At 37.2% G+C, this 20,970-nt stretch overlaps 1 protein-coding gene across 1 annotated transcript in view; it reads left to right on the forward strand.

Annotated features, from left to right (window-relative positions):
- atp2c1 (ATPase secretory pathway Ca2+ transporting 1) overlaps nt 1–20,970 on the forward strand; it is a 35,463-nt gene that overhangs the window by 12,352 nt on the left and 2,141 nt on the right. The window contains exons 3-26 of the mRNA XM_079893756.1: nt 669–785; nt 5,407–5,496; nt 5,590–5,625; nt 5,797–5,858; nt 7,278–7,386; nt 7,800–7,955; nt 8,947–9,015; nt 9,111–9,186; nt 9,340–9,406; nt 9,497–9,621; nt 10,885–10,982; nt 12,449–12,544; nt 12,633–12,722; nt 13,640–13,744; nt 15,236–15,392; nt 15,904–16,074; nt 17,389–17,486; nt 17,862–17,912; nt 17,990–18,156; nt 18,272–18,340; nt 19,053–19,169; nt 19,280–19,427; nt 19,938–20,033; nt 20,274–20,415. Of these exons, the coding sequence (XP_079749882.1) occupies nt 669–785; nt 5,407–5,496; nt 5,590–5,625; nt 5,797–5,858; nt 7,278–7,386; nt 7,800–7,955; nt 8,947–9,015; nt 9,111–9,186; nt 9,340–9,406; nt 9,497–9,621; nt 10,885–10,982; nt 12,449–12,544; nt 12,633–12,722; nt 13,640–13,744; nt 15,236–15,392; nt 15,904–16,074; nt 17,389–17,486; nt 17,862–17,912; nt 17,990–18,156; nt 18,272–18,340; nt 19,053–19,169; nt 19,280–19,427; nt 19,938–20,033; nt 20,274–20,415 (2,512 nt within the window). The remainder of the gene's footprint in view (nt 1–668; nt 786–5,406; nt 5,497–5,589; nt 5,626–5,796; nt 5,859–7,277; nt 7,387–7,799; nt 7,956–8,946; nt 9,016–9,110; nt 9,187–9,339; nt 9,407–9,496; nt 9,622–10,884; nt 10,983–12,448; nt 12,545–12,632; nt 12,723–13,639; nt 13,745–15,235; nt 15,393–15,903; nt 16,075–17,388; nt 17,487–17,861; nt 17,913–17,989; nt 18,157–18,271; nt 18,341–19,052; nt 19,170–19,279; nt 19,428–19,937; nt 20,034–20,273; nt 20,416–20,970) is intronic.

Genomic DNA, 20,970 nt, shown 5'->3' on the forward strand with positions numbered 1-20,970 from the left:
CCTGCGGATATCACACAGTGTCCCTTAATGAATCACGCCAGGAAGATTAGAGAGTGCTGGGATGCTCTTGCAGTGTCAGCGTGGATGATCGAGCTTGTAGTGCCATGTCCATCACCACACTGACATGACCATCTGCTCGTCTTCTGAGTCTTTTGAAGACCACTGTCATCAACATTCAATCACAGTCTCTAGGAAGCACTTAAGCTATGAATAGTAGGCCTTGGTTATTACTATTTCAATAGAAAATAAAACAGAACATGTTTTTCATTTGTGTGCCATCAGAAGTTTGTTGTAAAATAATACAAAGTGGTCAGATTTGCTTGATCTCAGCAATATTTTGACCCCCATTCCTAATACTGCCCAGACAGCAGGTCTTTAGGTGCAGGGATCTAGCTTTTATGCTCTCTCATGTTCACGATGTAGTGCTCCGGTCTCAAGATCTTTCTCCACACAGGGAGCAGAGATGCATTGTGGGTGACTGCTGTCTAACAAGAGACTTACTAAAGCTCAAGTTCCAGGACACTGGCTTTATTAGTTGTTTCCATGGCTCCAGCATTCTTATTTGTTAGTGGTTAATGTCAGTTGTCATGGTTACACATCTGATGTGTGTTATTTTGGGAAGGCTGCATTTTTCTGACTTTAATTCCCTCCCTCTCTCCCTCTGTTAGGCTGACCTGCAGTTCGGTCTCACCCAGGAGGAGGTTTCACGACGTCGCGTCTACCATGGATGGAACGAGTTTGACATCAGCGAAGATGAACCACTCTGGAAAAAATATATATCTCAGGTTGGGTGGCTAAAAAAATAAAAGCAAAAAAATATAATACAAAAAAATCCTTAACTTGCTAATATGATACCAGAATTTCTAGTGAATTTTGATACCACAAATAACACAATTACACAGTCCTTTAAGTTAAATTTGAATATAAATATTATCTAATTAATTTAAAACAATTATTTATAAACTCTTTACTTGAATAAGTAATGTGTACAGAGTCAACATTAAAATTCTGAAAAAATAAATTAATAGCAATAAAATAAAAACAGTTAAGAATGAATGAAGAAATGGCTCAAAAGCAAGGTAAGAATCATTTGCTTGTGAATCAGCAACACTGTAATGTTATCTCGTTGAGTTCAGACTGTAGAATATGACTTCCTTTGCTGTGGGGTTGTAGACCCAGCCCTATTGGTCGTGAGTTTTCTTTAGACATCGAAGAAAAAATGTTGGCCCACACTGTAAAAAAAAAGTCACTGAATTTTTGCACCCTGTTTGAAGGGCTCCATAAGCATTGTTTCTATTTGAAGTCTTGCAACAAAAAAATAACACTATTGTGAATATGCCTTAAAGCTGTAAAACGACCCGGTTCATCCAGTTCTTTCTTCAGATATAGAGATGACAGGTCGCTGTCCTCTGTAGAAAGATTTCAGTCCACTCTGGTCAGGAGGTTTGTGCTGATTGGCTAAATATAGCATTATAACTGGGAGGAATTGTATTTTTTCCCACAGTCACCCGGGCCTTCTTCAGAGCTGGCACACTTTGCCGCCTTCATCCTCTTTGGCTTCCCCTGCAGTGCGATATTTTACACCCCCATTTCTTTAAAATGGCAAAGCATGTGTGCATTTCTAACTGGTAAACTTACAAATATGTCACATGTCACGACTGTCAAGTGCGATGTGGTTCATGCTGATAATTGTTGCGTGAAAATGTACTGGCCTTTATTTCTCATTACCGCTAATCTTTTTAGTTCTTAATTACAAAGGCGGCTTCTTGTCTTATTTAACACCTGTGATCACACTAATTTTCTGAAGACGCCAAAGCTCAGTTCCCAGTTTCACCCTTGTCTTACCTCTGCTTTTCACAGTAGAAAAGTCTTGTTTTTTTGGGTGAGTAAAAGCGTCTGAGTCTGTGAACAAAGCTGTCTGAGGTATCACTTGCGTCTCAGAGAGTCGTTTTAAGAGCAAGAAGCTGTCATGCCTTTAATCTGTCACTTCACATTCGCTTTTTGCTTTGGGATGTGCCGACCTCCCTCGGTCTCTCTCTTTTGTTTTCCCCCCTGCTTTCTCTCTCTCTCTTCTAGGCACCCTCCCCGTTTACTGCACCATGCTTCACGGACCAGAACGTATCAGACAGGGTTTTTTGTTTGTCAGGCGCGACCACCAGCACTGCTTTAAAATAATCTCCCATACTTCTTTCTTTTCCCTTCTGATTTATTCAAATTCTCAACAGTATTTTTATCACAGCGCCACCAGCCCTAAGCTTAAAAACACGCCGTAAATCCTGATGTGTCACAGTAGACGTGAGAGAACGTCAAAGGACTTTCAACAGAGAGCAAAGTCAAACCCAGCTTGTTTTGCTTTCCTGTGTGTAACCTGCCTGTTACTGTGTGGCCGTGGTTTGGTTTTAAAAAGTCTGCCGTATTGCTCGCTCAAAAGAAATGATGAGCTCATCTTGTGTGATGCTGTTAATTGCCGGTTATGCAGACGCGATGATCCGCAGGTTTCAGATCCTGCCATAGATTAAAGCTGCATTCTCTTTATGTGGCCAATCAAAGAAAGCAACCCACACTCCCATCGTTTTAATCTTCTTAAACTTTCTAGAGCTTTACCAGCATGTCATTAGTCATTTCTGGTGCCGTTGTTTATCAGGTGACCTTGGGGGTTTTGAAATAAACCAAATAACATACAGCGGGGGAAATAAGTATTGAACACGTCATAATTTTTCTCAGTAAATATATTTCCAAAGGTGCTATTGACATGACATTTTCACCAGATGTTGGTAACAACCCAAGGAATCAGTACATACAAAGAAACAAACAAAAATAAGTTCAGAAATTAAGTTATGTGTAATAATGTGAAATGACACAGGGAAAAAGTATTGAACACATGAAGAAAGGGAGGCGCAAAAAGGCATGGAAAGCCAAGACAACTGCTGAAAACTTACAGTAAATAAAAAGCAATCCAGCCCCCTGCCAGTGGAAATTAATAACAGCTGGTTCAGTCCCAAATGATGGCCTACAAAAAGGTCTCATTGCCAAGGTGTCACACAAGACACATCTCATGATGGGTAAAAGCAAAGAGCTGTCTCAAGACCTTCGCAACCTAATTGTTGCAAAATATAATGATGGCATTGGTTATAGGCGCCATTCTAAGCTTCTGAATGGTCCAGTGAGCACTTTTGGGGCCATAATACGGAAGTGGAAAGACAATAATTTCACCATAAATTTGCCTCGACCAGTGCTCCTCGCATGATGTCTGATAGAGGAGTGAAAAGAATAATCAGAAGAGTTGTCCAAGAGCCAAGGATCACTTGTGGAGAGCTTCAAAAAGACCTGCAGATAGCAGGTACTGTGTTCTCAAAGAAAACAGTAAGTAATGCTAATGCACTCCACCTCCATGGCCTGTATGCATGCTCACCACGCAAGACTCCATTACTGAAGAAAAAAAGCATGTTGAAGCTCATTTAAAGTTTGCTGCACAACATTTGGAAAAGCCAGTGAAATACTGGGAGAATATAGTGTGGTCACATGAGACCAAAATTGAACTGTTTGGATGCCATAATACACACCATGTTTGGAGGAGAAATGGCACTGCACATTACCCTAAAAACACCATACAACTTGGTGTTGGCTCTTGGACAACTCTTCTGATTATTCTTTTCACTCCTCTATCAGAAATCTTGCGAGGAGCACTGGTCGAGGCAAATTTATGGTGAAATTGTCTTTCCACTTCCGTTTTATGGCCCCAAAAGTGCTCACTGGACCATTCAGAAGCTTAGAATGGCGCCTATAACCAATGCCATCATTATGTTTTGCAACAATTAGGTTGCGAAGGTCTTGAGACAGCTATTTGCTTTTACCCATCATGAGATGTGTCTTGTGTGACACCTTGGCAATGAGACCTTTTTGTAGGCCATCATTTAGGACTGAACCAGCTGTTATTAATTTCCACTGACAGGGGGCTGGATTGCTTTTTATTTACTGTAAGTTTTCAGCAGTTGTCTTGGCTTCCATGCCTTTTTGCGCCTCCCTTTCTTCATGTGTTCAAATACTTTTTGGAAACGCTGGTGTTTCTGACGTCACAAACTACCTTGTTGTAACCAATCACACAACAACGTGTGATCGTCAACGAGTGGATCTCTGAGCTGCTGTGAGTGGAGGCGGGGCTTATTTGCATATTCATAGAACCGCATATACTAAAATAAAAGCTATTTTAAGGCATGAAGATTTTTTTTCAAGGAAAACATGTTAAATATGTAATTTTGGTGATCAAAGATGAGTTTTAAGGGATAAAATTATTGACTACAGGGGGACTTTAAGATATGTCAGTGCCATTGTTTTGTCTCAACTCTCAAGATGCACACCAGTAATGTTTTTTCTAAGGCATGTTTATAAAAGCTACTTAAATGTCCTAATTGAACGAAGGCCTAATCCTGGCTTAGTCTAAGCCCTGTCTCTGAAACCAGGCCTTTCTTTTCAGTAGACTATAAAACTGGTGTTTGTAGAACGAGAACTAATATATTTCTATACCCTGTCTATCATTTATGTTTTTTTGCATGACGCATGTCTCTCCTAGGGCTGGGTGATGCAGATACGTTTTTTTTTTATCATATTCAAATTTTAAGCATTTTCAGGTTTCTGATGATATTCAGTACATCTTAATATGTATTTGCTCAGTAAATTGAGTAAAAATCTATTTAAACAACAAAGTTTCCACTTAATTATACAGTAGTGGCTAAAAGTGATGTCTGGAGGGGATATATTTGTTTTTAATAACCCTAAAAGTTTTTTTAAACCAGCAAAATATGAAGAAAATATTTAATGTTTTTAATATTTTAAATATGAGTGAAGAACAAAACACAACGTGGTTAAGGTATTTATTTAGTAAAATTAATTATTTATATAATGTATTTATAATATATATATATAGAGAGAGAGAGAGAGAGAGTTTTTAGTGATATTTTTTAGTGATGATAACTCAAACAAATAATTAAATCATGGTTTTTAACTGATTCACTGAAATGTACATTTCAAAATAAGTAATTTTCGTCAACCAATAGAAATATCCAACTTTTGAGATTTTTCCTACTAAACTAACTTATTTTACAGCATAGAAAATTTGTCTGAGCACTGTAGACCAATACTGCAAATCGTTTCGGGCTGTGGTCTCTTGTTGTCTGTGAAAACGCATGCGTATGTACCTGTGGTATCTGAAAAAGCAGACTATATAACAAAGAGGTCGATATTTGTTGCTGTCATGTATAGCTAACGTTGATTATTCTACTTTAAACCCAGAGGCAGATAAACTCAGACCTTCACCTTGAGATGTGGGATACAATGAATTCTGAGAAGCATTGTGCCCCCATGCAGTCTATTTTTCTGATTTTTTTCTCTCTTTCTTTTGGTCTCCAGTTTAAAGACCCACTCATCCTGTTGCTGCTGGCGTCCGCTGTCATCAGCGTGTTGATGCGTCAGTTTGACGATGCCGTCAGTATCACCGTGGTAAGTTCCTGCTCACTCCCCCTCTGTCAGACTTTTGATTTCCTTGAAGTACTTGATCAGTTTATTAACACTCTTGTGTCATTCTTTTTGCAGGCCATTATTATCGTTGTTACAGTTGCCTTTGTACAGGTAAATCCAACATACACTGATGACATTACCTGAAGCTATAGACCTGAGAGCGTATGCAAATGTCAGAATACTTTTGAGATACTTTGGAAAAACTTGAAGTCTATATAATGAGGTGTAGTGAGAGTGTATGTGGTGGACATTTACTGTCAGCTTTGTTCTGCTTCATTTCAGGAATACCGCTCAGAAAAATCGCTTGAGGAACTAGGGAAACTTGTGCCTCCAGAATGCCATTGGTGAGCATTGTCTACAGAATTCAAAAAGTGCTTTACCTTCCACAGCTTTAATAGATTATATGTCAAAAATAAGTGGCTATTAGAATTGGCTCAGGTTTAATAAATAAATGACACTAAATCAAACCTGCTTTTGGGAAAGTATTTACACTACTGTTCCATTGTTTTGCAGTAAGTCTCTTATGCTCACCAAAGCTGCATTTATTTGCTAAAAAATACAGTAAAACTGTAATATTGTGAAATAGTTTTTCAATTTAAAATTTGTGATGGCAAAGCTGAATATTCATCAGCCATTATTCCAGTCATCAGTGTCACGTGATCCTTCAGAAATCATTCTAATATGCTGATTTGGTGATATTTCTTATTATCATTGTTGAAAACAATTGTGCTTCTTAATATTTTTGAGGAAGCAGTGGTACGCTTTTTTCAGGATCCAAATAGAAAGTTAAAAAGAACAGCATTTATTTGAAATGGAGATCTTTAAAAATCCTTTGTTAAATCGTTATTGTCCATTTTGATCAATTAATGCATCCTCATTGAGTAATAGTAATAATTTCTTTAAAAAAAGTTTGATCTCTAACTTTTGAACGGTAGTGTGTGTTTCATTTGAATAATTTCTGGAACAAAAGTCTTTTACTTTTGATGATGATTAGTAAACGCATACATTAGTCACACATTTTTACTATCAGATGACGATCCACCAAATGTGCCTCATACCAGGGTCACTGTCTGTGAAACATATTTTATTGGACTGTGATATTTAAAATCCTCTAAGAACACTGTTTTTCATTCTACTGAAATCCTCAGTTCTTTTTTAAAAATAAATCTTAAACAACTAAAAACCTACATAAGATGTTTTATCTATTATGTTAACCTGGATTTTACCTTAAAAATAGATTTAAAAAATAAGCTTCTTTCTTTAAATTTTTTTTTTTTACTATTTGATATGTGAGGGTTATCTGTGGGTAAGGTCTTGATGTCTTAGGTGTATTTTCCAGAGCTTTACACCCACCAAATGTGTGAGAAAAAGACAGCCTTTCAGACAACATATGGAGAGTTAGAAAGGGAGATGTAATTTCCATTTCAAACACACAAAGTCTCATATTTGCACTTCAAAACTGGGCCGCGCCAGTCTTGAGCTCTGTTCTCAAACACCTGTAGAACAGCACTCAGCGCGCACCACAATGTGTTATCCTCCTTTTCTCTGCCACTCTGATTCTGGCAACAAGCAGTTTTTTATTGCCAAGACTGTTGGAACTACATTCACAAAAGTCTATGACCTTCATCTAGTCCGCAGGGCACAAATCTCAAGGTCTGTCCACACGACTTCACTGGCCTAATTTTAAACCGTTCAACGCTCAATCCCTCTGATGCCCTCTCTATTTCTCTTTCCAACTCATCTCCTCTCTCCTTGTACTCCAGTGTTCGAGAAGGACGTCTGGAGCATCTTCTGGCTCGAGAGCTTGTACCTGGAGACACTGTCTGTCTATCAGTCGGAGAGAGAGTCCCAGCTGACCTGCGTCTTTTCGAGGTGTGAAATGAATATATATATATATCCTTGTCTCTTTCTCCTCTTCCATGTGTCTCTTTTATGCACAATATTCTATTATGAATTATAATTAGGTCATATTCTGATTATGTAAACTCCAATTATTTATTATTACCATAAACAGATTAAGCCAGTACTACAGTTTCTACAGACATTTAATTCAGAATATTCACTGTAACAGAATGTCCAAACAAAGTTAATTTTGTGTTATATTAAATGATGGCTTATCCAGAATTGAACTTAATTGGAAAGTGATGCACATGTATGCACAAATATGTGCTTTGCGTCTTTCTGAATTGCACATTCAAATGGCAGTTGGTGGAAATTCTTGTGCTTGAAATAGCAGCAATGTTCTAATGGCCTGTTAGTGAAGCTGAACCTTCCCTGCCCTGCAGGCGTTGGATCTGACAGTTGATGAGTCCAGTTTGACAGGAGAGACCACACCCTGCACCAAGACCTCTGCCCCTCAGCCGTCTGCCACCAATGGCGATATCACGTCCCGCAGTAACATTGCCTTCATGGGTACGCTGGTGCGCTGTGGGAAGGCCAAGGTACAGTTACATCTAGACCTGAACTGATTCTACCCCTCCATAGAGGTCCTCAAAGAACTCATAATTCAAGCTGCCTTCATTCATAAAATTATACATATCCCCCACTGCTTGCATGTTTTTGTTTTTCTTCAGTATAATTGCATTTTGAAAGAGTAAATGTTTCAATAAGGTAAAATTTTGCTGGTGCACTGTGGGAAGGCTAAGGTACTGTTACACCTTTGTAATAGCTATTTGATGCATCGGACCACAAGGTACAGCACCTGTCAAAAGTTTGAAAACAACAATAATAATAATAATAATAATAATAATAATAAATGTTTCTTGAGCAGCAAATCAGCATATTAGAATGATTGACACTGAAGACTGGAGTAATGATGCTGAAAATTCAGCTTTGTCATCACAGGAATAAATTACATTTTTAAATGTATTAAAATAGAAAACAATTATTTTAAATTGTAATGATATTTTACAATATTACTGTTTTTACTGTATTTTTGGTTAAATAAATGCAGCCTTCTTTCAAAAACATTAAAAATGGTAATGTTTCCAAAACTTTTGACAAGTTCTGCACCACCAATAATAACACCATAACCATTTGCAAAATGTAAAAAATGCCCCTTTTAAACATGTTTGTTTATAGTTATCACTGAATTGTGATCTGTGTGAAAAGTTTTGAAGTTCAAAGTCAAGTCACACAGTTATTGTTCTCCTGAACGTCCATTGTTGATGTCCAAGTACTCAGATATTCACTTAATTATTGTTTTGTATTTTTTTTAGTGGAATAAAAATAAATATTGAATAATTGTTTATTTTATCATATTAAATAGTGTTTGTTTATTTATTTGGTTATTTATCCATTCTTCAGTTTTCCCTACATAATTAGAAAATGTGAAAAAAGTATAAAGAATCTATGTGAGACATTTTTCTATTTTTCATTAAATGAGATTAATCATTTGCACACATTTTTAATAATTTTGCTTTTAAATTGTAGGGCATTGTCATAGGCACTGGAGAAAATTCTGAATTTGGTGAAGTTTTTAAGATGATGCAAGCAGAGGAGGTAATCAAGCATAAACCAGAGAGATTGATGCTCTAAAAAACACATTTGCTTCATATTTAAATGTTTTCTTTCTTTCTTTTTTGCTTTTTAAACAGGCTCCTAAAACCCCATTACAGAAAAGCATGGATTTGCTGGGAAAACAGCTCTCCCTTTATTCCTTTGGGATAATCGGTAGACATCTTGTTAAGATTGTCCAATTAACATTCATTGCACTTTCATGAGCTAGTGATACATAACATCTCATTAAATATGCAAACCCTAATTTCTGCTCTGTCATACCTGCCTTCGCTGTCTGTGATGGCACTAATATATTTACATTTTCAGGGGTGATCATGATGGTCGGATGGCTTCAGGGGAAGAATATTCTAGACATGTTCACCATAGGCGTCAGGTACGTTCTTAATTAGCCTAGAAGAATGTGACTTGATGTGTAGTGCAGGTTTCAGTCTTTTAAGTATTGCATCATTGCTCTTCTCTTCAGCCTGGCTGTGGCAGCTATCCCAGAAGGCCTCCCCATCGTGGTGACGGTGACTTTGGCACTGGGAGTGATGAGGATGGTGAAGAAACGAGCGATCATTAAAAAATTGCCCATAGTGGAGACTCTGGGTATGCTCTACATTGTGACGTAAACCAGTGGTTTTGGTTCATGACCCACATTTTGCTTTGGACATCATGTGGTGACCCAGTAGATTACCAAAATTGTTTATCATGCAAAAAGTTTTAATGGTTTCTCTCTCAAAGCACATTGTAGTGGGCAGTTATTCATTCCCACATTCCAAGTCTGAGGGCATGACACGCAAACCTACTTGTGTTGGTGTCTGGCTAGAATTAATCAAGTCGCAATGAATTTTTTGCAAAATACCTTTGAATTTATTTAGCAAGTTGTTTTTCATGCTATCTGCAAAGGGTTGGGAATGTTCACAAAACACTGATCAATTGAATTAAAGGACACGCTGTAAATGATCTGTATTCTATTGTCAGTGGAACTCTCATCTAATGCTCTGACAAAGTCCTTGTGTCAGGAAGTTCCTTCCTGTTGGCCAGCTCACAGGAGAACAAAAAAGTCACTTTGGTAGTTTCTACCCTCTGTGGCCTTACATAATCATCAGTCATGAGAATCAGTCAGCCCACAGAGTCAAATGACTAGCCACACTCACACTGAACATGCACTAATATCATGCGGAGTAAACACATTCAATCGGACCAAAATGCTCTTGTGGGTGTCAGTAACATTTTAACATTTTCAAGAAATGTTTATTGCTTTGCTTAGAACCATTTTCAATCATGTGATGAACTTAATAGCTTTTTACTAATAATGAAACAATGCTTTTGCTTAGTAGCACTTAAAGATGTGCTATATTGTGGACATAGTCAGGACCAGGATTGTTTGGTGCAGCGTGCAGAGTAGTTTATCTCTAAAACTATATTTGATTGTAAGTCTGGGTTGAACTAATCGCAGATGGTTAGATGATTGACCAATCACAATACAGGACTGGAACTGTTTTATAAACATATTTTATAAAATATATTTAATTATTTGACATCATTATTTATTTTTTAATAAAACAACAAATATTTAATTTATTTAAAAAAAAAAAAAAAAGTCAACTCAAATATTATTAGATGAGTCATTTCCCATTTGTAAAACAGTTACCACTTAAAGGCCATACATTTACATTTTATCATAGGGGTGTTGTCACTCCACACAAATGTTGTTTGTGTTAATATGTGAAAATATCTTTGTGTAGGTGTCTTGGACAGTATTTTTAATACTGGGTCTCATTTGCATTTTCTCTTGCACTGATTTCATGGAAATCAGAATATCTTTGTTGCCTGTATTAAACTGAGAAACCTCCCTCTCCTCTCCAGGCTGCTGTAATGTGATCTGCTCTGATAAGACAGGCACTCTCACTAAAAATGAAATGACAGTTACTCACCTGTTCAGCTCTGATGGACAGCATGCTGAGGTAAGAGCCTTGAAACTTTCAGGAGGGTAAAATTACACTACATGACCAAAGAATGTGGGCACCCAAACACTTAAAGCCATATGTGATTGTTGGGCACTTAATTTTAATGGGTAGTTAATCAGTCCTTATAGCTCCCATTTTAGGAAGATTTTCCACCCCACATTGGAAAATTAATGCAGCGATTTGCTCTCGAAACTGATGATGCCTGTTACCAAAGTGGCTGGCTGGCCACACAAGGATAGGTTCAATTTGAAAGAATGACTAGTGAAAGTCTTTGGAACATCAGTTAGAATGAGTATTTAATATATATTTACACTACAGTTCAAAAGTTTGGGGTCAGTTTTCTTATTAAATTAATACTTTTTATCAGCAAACACACATTAAATTGATCAAAATGACAGTAAATATGTTTGTAATATTACAACAGATTTCTCTTTTGAACTTTCAATTAATGAAATTTATCAGAGCGTCCACAAAATTAAGCAACACTAGTGTTTTTAAAATTTATAATTGGAAATCTTTTTTGAGCATTAAATCATTACATCAGAATGATCTCTGAAGGATCATGTGATTTTGAAGACTTCAGTAATGGGTGCTGAAAATTATTTAATTACAATAAATTACAATCTAAAATATATTAACAGAAAACAACTTTTTAAAATTGTAATAATAATTCACAGTGTTACTACTTTTGCTGTATTTTTGATCAAATAATTGTAGCCTTGGTGAGCATAAGAGACTTCTTTCAAAAACATTACAAAAATCTTACCAACTCCAAACTTTGAACGGGTCAAAATTTGTTATTGTTGTGCCTTGCTCTGTTAGGTCTCGTTTGTCCTAAAGCCATTACCACATTAGAAATATGCAATCTGAAGTGTTAATGCTGCAGTGTTTCATCAGCCCTATGGATCTGAAGAGAAGCCTCTGGTTTTCTCTCCCAGGAACAGAAGCAGTGTCTCAGATGCCTGATGGCATCAGTGTATAGTCCTGAATTCATTGCTGTGCTATCGGCGTGCTCTAATAAATCTTCAAAGCAGTCGGCTGAGGAGTAGATTGAGTCTCTCACTATTTAAACTTACTAGGTCGCTTCTCCCAGGTCTATTACATCATGCTTTTTTATTTCACATCCCTCTGGGCTTCAAACAGAGCACTGTCAAAAAGACTGCTAAAAGTCATCTATCGTCTGTGTTCGAGCTTTGTGTGACAGTGCATTTGCATGTATGTTAAAGTTTAAAGTCTTTACTCAAAATGTAATAACTTCCTTGGAAAGAATGTTTCATGATTCCTTCAGTTTCTTTTAAAAATAAAGTCTTGTATCTCTATAAATCTCAATTCGACATAGTCCCATCCTACTTTTTTGTTTCACTTATAAATGTCATACTACTTAAGTTAAATAGGTTGTGAACGTTTCATGTTGACTTTAAAGGTGTTCAGATGTTTCTTAACTGATTTAGCTTCTTTTACAGGTCACCGGCGTCGGGTACAACAATTCTGGCGAGGTATTGCTGGATGGAGAGGTGGTGCATGGTTTCTCCAACACCTCCATCAGCAAGATCGTGGAGGTGAGGTTAAGAGGTAAATATTATGAAAAGCAGAGCTTTTTGGATACTATAATGTGACACATTTCGTTTGGTGTCTGAAATTCTGTAGGCTGGCTGTGTGTGCAATGATGCCTTGATCAGAAGCAACACCCTAATGGGCCGCCCTACTGAAGGCGCCCTCATCGCCCTGGCTATGAAGGTACAGTATGTTGCGTCCTGCATGATATTCTGATAATTATTGTTCTTTTGTGATATCACATGCAACTGTATCATAACTAAACCCAAACACTATGGTTGGACGTGCCTGTGTTGCCTCTTCCCACCTGTTCAAACATGAGGCAGCCTGTGGCAATAATGCCTGCATGGTACTGTCTGTCACCTTGTGTCACCTTATTTAGGCAAACAGAGAGTGTTTGAATCAGCTCACTCATGCTAATTAAGATGAGCAGACATGCTTTCACACCCCATAGAACAGTTTGCTGTGGCAACAGCACCTCCCTTGAGGGTCCCGGTTGTTAACGTCTGGTACATTAATAATATTGTTTCTTTTTTTCTTTTTTTTTTTTTTTTTTTCCCCCCCCCCTTTTTTTTTCTTCTTTTTTCCTTTTTTTTTTTTTTGGCCAAAAAAAAATAAAAATAATATTGTTTCTACCACAGGGACATTTACTTGGGATTTAAACTGAGAGAATTGTGATTCAAATACAAGAATAAAAAGAACTAGATTTTTACGTTTTTCTTGTCTGCACAAAACTCAGAAGCCACAATTTTAGGGTGTTCTAGGTCAGGCCCTTAACTATAAGAATTGCACAGGGGCCTGTGTGAAAGAGTTTCAGACTTTTCACTTGCTGTATTGGGCACTACAATTTTTATGTTTGTTGAGGCATCCTTGCTTCAGTTTTCCACATGAGCGGCAAAGACCTCGTCTCGTATTATCTGACCTTGCCTTTCTTTTATATTCTGATTTTGTATCTATCCACTCTGTTTTATCTGAGTTTTTCGTGGAACCGGAACTGATCAGTCTCTTTGAGATTAGATTGGATTTTCTGTATCTTCCTTTAAGGATTCAAGTGAGCTGAGTATGTAACCACATGTCCATTTATTTTCTGTTGTTTATAGATGGGTTTGGAGGGACTGCAGCAGGAGTTTGTGCGGTTGGAAGAGATTCCCTTTTCCTCAGAGCAGAAGTGGATGGCAGTCCGCGTCGTCCATCGCACTCAGCAAGTAAGCCGTGCCACATGGCGTAAAGCACTTTGTAAATTTAGAGTAGATGATGGAAGGTAATTGGAGCTGAAATTCCTTGGCAATATCACAATAGTGCATGTTGAAATTTACATTCACTTTGCTGATCCTATTGATTTACTTAACAAACATGTCTTAAAATGGATGGACAGTGCCCAAATGTTTTTCCACTTGGCTGGCTATTTATTATTACTCTCAGGCTGAGACTGAGTGCTCTTAAAGTACTCTCTGGAAATCTTAAGATCCAATCTGTGTGGCCAGCTTCATGCAGTTTATGTAAGTCAGGATGCACAACTGTTTATCAGTCCACCGGGAAACAAGTGTGTTTAGGTACCAGGCTGCTGCATAAGAACAACTATTTGCTAGATTCACTGCTTTGTTTTCTGTGTTATGCCTTGGAAATAATCTGTACCAAAGACTTTATGTACACAAAGACTGTGCGCTCATATTCATTTGTCCCGCCATAAGGAATAAGTCCCGTCTTCTATATAAAAGAGCCAATTGACGATCAGCACCTCAGCTGCCGTTAGAAGCTCCGGTTGCTATTCTAAGATGCTTGCTTAAGACCGCACATGTGCATTGGCTGGTCTAGCCTGAAAAATAAGCTTTTTTAACGCTATTTGAGCATAAGAAACACCATTTATGAGACCGTTGTCAGATTTCATTGGTGATTTAAAATATAAAAATTTAATCGTAAGCTTGGTGAACAGCTTTGGAGAATTTAATGTTTCCTCATTTAAAACAGATAGGAGCTGTACTTGCATGACTGAAATAGTTGCCCGAGTGGCGTTTCAAAGATGGCCACCGAGTGAAATGACTTGCCTTAAAGGGAATTTGTCGGAACTTAATTAATCAATTCTGATCATAGAGTCTTCAATCAATCGTTTTATCTGGTTTGTGTGTAGGACCATTCTCGGAAGACTTAAGTAATCATTTAAATGAGCTACCATTTTATTGCATGTTGTTCTGTTAATATGGTGGTGACCCCTTCAAGGCCCTGATATACTCATGGAAATGTCTTTTTCATTATTCGCCTAGTGTAAAAGTGTAAACTGATGTTTGAAATACTTGAGCAGCGATATACTGTTAGTAAGCACTAAGCATCTGACGCCACCCACACTGCTGAGTGCGACGGTTAGATGAATATGTAAATTTTTACCAGCTGTAACAAACTTTTCCGGAGAGTTCGCTTTGGCAAGCTGTTTCGAACTCCTAAAACGAACTTTAAACAAAGTTAATTTTGGCCTGATTTTGTTCGAAAAGATGTCACATCAGTTCATTCTTCGTTTTAGCTTGAAGTATATCAGGGCCTTAAATGTTAAAAGGGTGGTCACTTTACATATAAATTACACAGCCCTTTCCTTTCTAACTGGGCAGTACTTGCTCTGAATAAGCTACAAAGTTATTCTGTAGTCAAAAGTCTGGTTATACGAAACTAATTATATCTTTCCTTACATCTGATTTAAATAACAGGATAAGCCTGCCATGTTCTTTGTGAAGGGCGCCTATGAGCAGATCATCCGCTTCTGTACTTCCTACAACAGTAAAGGTGTCACTCTGCCTCTGACTCACCAGCAGAGAGAACTCTACCAGCAGCAGAAGAGCTATATGGGCACTGCGGGTCTCAGAGGTACAGCACTTGTTACACTGGTACCGCTTGAAAGTTTAAGATCAGTAAGATTGTTTTTTGTTTTTGTTTTTTTTAAAGAAATGAATACATTTATTCTTTAAGGATGCTTTAAACTTCAGTCACAGCTTATATGATTCTTAAGAGCATTCCTGAAAAGTTCAGCTCCTTTGGTTTTCCGAACTGTGGCTTAATGTCAAACAGCTTTCCTGCCATTATCAAATCACACATAACTTTGAAATGACACGCATGCTCTTTGTGTCAACTCTTATAGTGTCTCCTTAGTTGCTCCCTGGCGAGGCTTTTTTCCATCTTACAGCTGGCCTGCTTATCATTTGGCTTGTTTTGATAAGATAGAGTTGTCTCAGAGGACGCAGGAGAAGTGCTTTCACTTATTGACATTCCTCTCTATTAGCTTCCTTTAATTAAAGACATTTCATGGAGGACACAGTAATAATATTGAGATCAAGCAGGTTTTGGCAGAAGCTGATGCTCTTCATCTGTCCTCTGGCAGTGCTGGCGTTTGCTTCTGGATCTGAGATGGGCGCTCTTACCTTCCTGGGGCTAGTGGGCATCATCGACCCTCCCAGAGCTGGAGTGAAAGAGGCTGTGGTGACTCTCATCAGCTCTGGAGTGGCAGTGAAGATGATCACAGGGGATTCTAAAGAGACTGCAGTGTCAATTGGTATGACATTCAACCATGTTATTCCTATTCTGTCTCAGCGGTGTCTCTCTACATCTTCAACAATTATAAACATCAAAATATAGCTACCAAATTAGATATTTTTTCAGCCTTTTGACAATATTCTCTCTCTCTCTCTCTCTCTCTCTCTCTCTCTCTCTCTCTCTCTCTCTCTCTCTCTCTCTCTCTCTCTCTCTCTCTCTCTCTCTCTCTCTCTCTCTCTTATGAGTAGACTTAGAATGTTTAAAGGGATAGTTCACCCAAAAATGAAAATTATTTCATTAATTACTAAACCCTCCTGTCGTTCCAAACCCATTAAGACTTTTGTTCAACTTGGAACACAAATGTAGATCTCTTTAATGAAATATTTGAGCCCTCCATTGACAGCTATGCAACTACCACTTTGACTCTTCAAAAAGTTCATAAAGACATTGTAAAAGTAATCCCTATGAATTGAGTGATTTAGTCCAAATTTTCTGAAGAGACCCGATCACTTTATATGATGTACAGATTAAATTTAGGCGTTTATTCTGTCAGTGGAGGGACAGAAAGCTCTCAGATTTCATAAAAAATATCTTCATTTGTGTTCCGAAGATAAACGAAAGTCTTACGGGTTTAGAATGACATGAGGGTGAATAATTAATGACAGAATTTTCATTTTTGGGTGAATTAACCCTTTAATGTCAGAACTAAAAAGTAAAAAAAAAAAAATTCCTGTAAATGAACATTTAGAAGAATATTTAATCATTTTATAGACACAGCAATGTAGTGACAAACAATTAAATATTAACATTAATATATTATTAGTATAAACAATATGTTTACTAAACCATTTGAATACATTACAAAAAAATTTTGGTAATAATGCAAACAAGTTGTTGAATCACAGTTTTGCATCAATTCATGAAAGTAGTGATTCTTGGAAATAGATTTTGTACTTACTAACTCTAATGCCTTTGTTTTTGAGTTTGAAGTCACAAGTTTGAATCAAGTGTAAAAATAAAAGATGCCTTTATAGATTTTTACTTTTTAGTTCTGACATTAAACATTCTGAATATGCTTATTTTTAAATAAATATATGCACAATATGTATTTTTGTTATTATACACACACACACACACACACACACACGTATATTGTCATTCTTATGAGTAGCAAGACTAGGAGGAACTAATTTAAGTAGACTTAATGGCCAAGTAGAAAGCATTTCAAATAATTAATTTTGCAACATCAGCAAAGCCATCGTGAATATATCATGAATATTCAATATGACACTCTACTCGCATACATTTATTCTATTGCCTATCTTCACCACAGCAAGTCGACTGGGTCTCTATGCCAAAGGTTCTCAATCTCTGTCTGGAGATGAAGTCGACCAGATGGACATCCAGCATCTCTCTCAGATAGTGTCCAGGGTATGAACATGCCTTAACACACTCCAAGCTTCCTCTCAGCACTACGATCCAAAAGATCCACAGCATAGTTTTGAATGGGTTTCAAATCCACAAGTGTTGAACAGTCTTGAGCATTGTACATTAGCTGATACAAATAAGAGCAGCCTTTTGGTCTTTTCCATTCCACTGCACTATTGTTCTACTTTTTTTTCAATGTAAACACGTGCTAGACGGATGAGCGTTTTAAAAATTTGCCTCTCAAGTTAAAAGTTAAAACACTTTTTTTTTTCTTCGTTCCACTGACATGATGTCTCACGTTTTTAACAGCAAAAACGGGTTCTGTGTGAACCGGCCCTAAGAAGCAGCATGAAATGAATATGTTACCTGTCTCCACAGATAGCGGTATTCTACAGAGCCAGCCCTAGACACAAGTTAAAGATAGTTAAGGTGAGTGCACCAAACAGATTGTTTGTGATTGTACTCCGCATATGGCCATGTTTATTAACCTGTTTTTCTGGCTTCAGTCCTTACAGAACATCGGTGCAGTTGTGGCTATGACGGGAGACGGTGTTAATGACGCAGTGGCTCTGAAGGCAGCAGACATTGGTGTGGCTATGGGTCAGACCGGCACTGATGTCTGCAAAGAGGCAGCAGACATGATCCTCGTAGACGATGACTTTCAAACCATCTTGTGAGCATATGGTTTCTTGTTTTGTTTTTTTGTGGCTTTATCAGAATCTTGCGGACTGTTGATGTGACATCTGATGCATTTACACATGTCCTCAAGCCTTTGTTTCTCACTCTAGGTCTGCCATTGAAGAAGGGAAAGGGATTTACAACAACATTAAGAACTTTGTGCGCTTTCAGCTGAGCACGTGAGTTGGCATATTTATATAATATAAATAAAAAATTTATTTTAAAGCTGAATTTTCAGCATCATTAGCTTCAGAAGCTAAGTTTCCATCCAAACGTGAAGCAAATCTTTTCAAAATTTGCAAAAAAAAGAAAAAACAACAACTGCGAATTAGGTGTGTTTCTATTAAGTTGTTCGAGCGGATGACGGCGGTATTGGTAACCTAGTAACCTTCAAAAACCACCTCAAGCGAGCGTACAAACTTTTTTGTGAATTAAGGGATTTTTCCCCCTGAATTTTGCTGTTTCCATCACTTGTTCCTGATGCGATACTTCAAAATGCACATAAAAAATGGAATGGAAACATAGCTAGTGTCACATGATCCTCCAGAAATCATTCTATTATGCTGATTTGGTTGTCAAAAAAACTTTTTTCTTGTTAATAATGTTAATAAAGTTATAGAAATAGAAAGTTCAAAAGAACCGAATTTATTTGAAATCCTTGATGAACAGAATTATTCATTTCTTTTTTATATTTTATTATTTATATGTGATTATATATAAACATTTAAATGTATATATTATCTATTCTTTATATTTTTGTATTAATTTTACGTTTATTACTTTTACTTGTACTATACAATAATTTTTTTCTTGTGTGTATAATACTTGAGACGATCCAGGTTATGAATAATGATAAAGTAATCTCTAAATCTTTGTGCTCACTTTCTTTAGGAGCATTGCTGCCCTTACTCTCATCTCCCTGGCAACACTTATGAATTTCCCCAACCCTCTGAATGCCATGCAAATCCTCTGGATCAACATCATCATGGATGGGCCGCCAGCCCAGAGGTAATAAATTGATTACAAACAGATTTATCACCACCATTGGTCAGGAAAACTATTTTTGGTGCAAGAATATTGATAGTCCGAATAAGAATGAACTTTAAATCTTTTTCTAGTTTGGGAGTGGAGCCTGTTGATCGGGACGTGATCAGGAAACCCCCGCGGAATGTCCGAGACAGCATCATCACGCGCAGTCTGATAGTGAAAATCCTCGTGTCGTCCTTCATCATCGTTTGCGGCACTCTGTTTGTGTTCTGGAGAGAGGTAGGCAGTATTCAGCTGATGAAGGCCTCCCTGCACATCATTTGTGTTCTGCTTTGTTTTTCATTTGTGTTCCATTTATATTCAAAACAGGGCATTAGGTAAATGACTAAACGATTTGTTAACACTGTGACTTGTGTTTGTTAAAGGCATCATGCAATGCTTTTTCTATATTACCTTTGTGGTGTTTTTTTGCCCGTCTACTTGAGAATTAATTTGGAGCCTTGGTACAGGAGTGCAATTACCTTTCCTAGCTTTTAATTGGGTTGCAACACTTTAAACAAGAGCTGTAAAATGATTAAGTACTGTTTTTCTCTGGGTAAGTAGCATCGAAACGGCTTTGGAAAATGAAGTACATTAAACCTGATGAAATAATTGTCTCCTGAAAGCTACAGGAACAATGCTAAAAGCTTTTCAAGGAACCACAAAAGCATGTCCTTGATTTTTATTTGATTTTTCTCCCACCACCTCCCTTCAGTCTAATAAATATTTTTTTGTTTTTTTTGTTTTTAGCTGCGTGACAACGAGATCACCCCACGGGACACCACCATGACGTTTACCTGTTTTGTGTTCTTCGATATGTTCAACGCTCTCAGTTCTCGATCACAGGTATAAGCAACATCAAAAATCAATAAAATGCACAAGCATGTTTCTGGTTTACTTTCTCATGGGATGTATTAAGAATGTGTGGTGAGCAGAATCCTAAACACTGCCACCTGCTGTAGGGAATACGAGTCATGTTGTTCAAAAAGTTCAAAATGGCAGTGTGCGCTTTGGTGTCTTTAAGGCCTGGATTTTATGCCAGTACATCATTAGAGGTCTCTCTTCACTGTTTTTGTCATCCTGCAGACACGGATGGTGCACGAGATGGGCTTATGCAGTAACAGGATGTTCTGCTATGCTGTGCTGGGCTCCATCATGGGCCAACTCCTGGTCATATACTTCCCTCCACTACAGAAGGTCTTTCAAACAGAGAGTCTCAGCATTTTAGGTATGCGAACATAAAAATACAGGAAACCATAGTACACCACATTTTTCTTATCTCACGCAGTGGAGCCCAAAAAAATATGTAAAATACAGAAGAAATTGATTCTGTGCTATTTCTAGTTCTCTAATAAGGAAATATGTGACATTGATCATGCAAACTCTGTCAGATGTTCTTGCTTCCATTGAATTTCAAGATGCTCATTGGAACATTCTCGAATTATTCTAGAACTTTTTGTTCTTTTAGTATTATTTATACGCTATTATAGTAGTATTTTGAATTAACTTTCATTTCATTATATTTTCAGTTTTAGTTTAACTTTTAGTCGTTTTGTTGTGATTGTCCATTTTTAGTTGTTTTGTCATTTTTATTAGTTAATTTCTAATTATCTTTATTTTTATTTCAGTTTAAAAAAAAAAGTTGTACTTTTTCTTAAACTTGGTTTTAGTGGTAAATAGCCCTGTCCTAGAGAACATGATTATCATGTTCACATTAATGATTGCAGCATTCAAAAATCCACAAGTTTAATATAAAGGGCCAGATTTACTAAAGGGCAGATTA

The sequence above is a fragment of the Squalius cephalus genome (genome assembly GCF_949319135.1).
Source record: "Squalius cephalus genome assembly, chromosome: 15".
NCBI lineage: Eukaryota > Metazoa > Chordata > Actinopteri > Cypriniformes > Leuciscidae > Squalius > Squalius cephalus.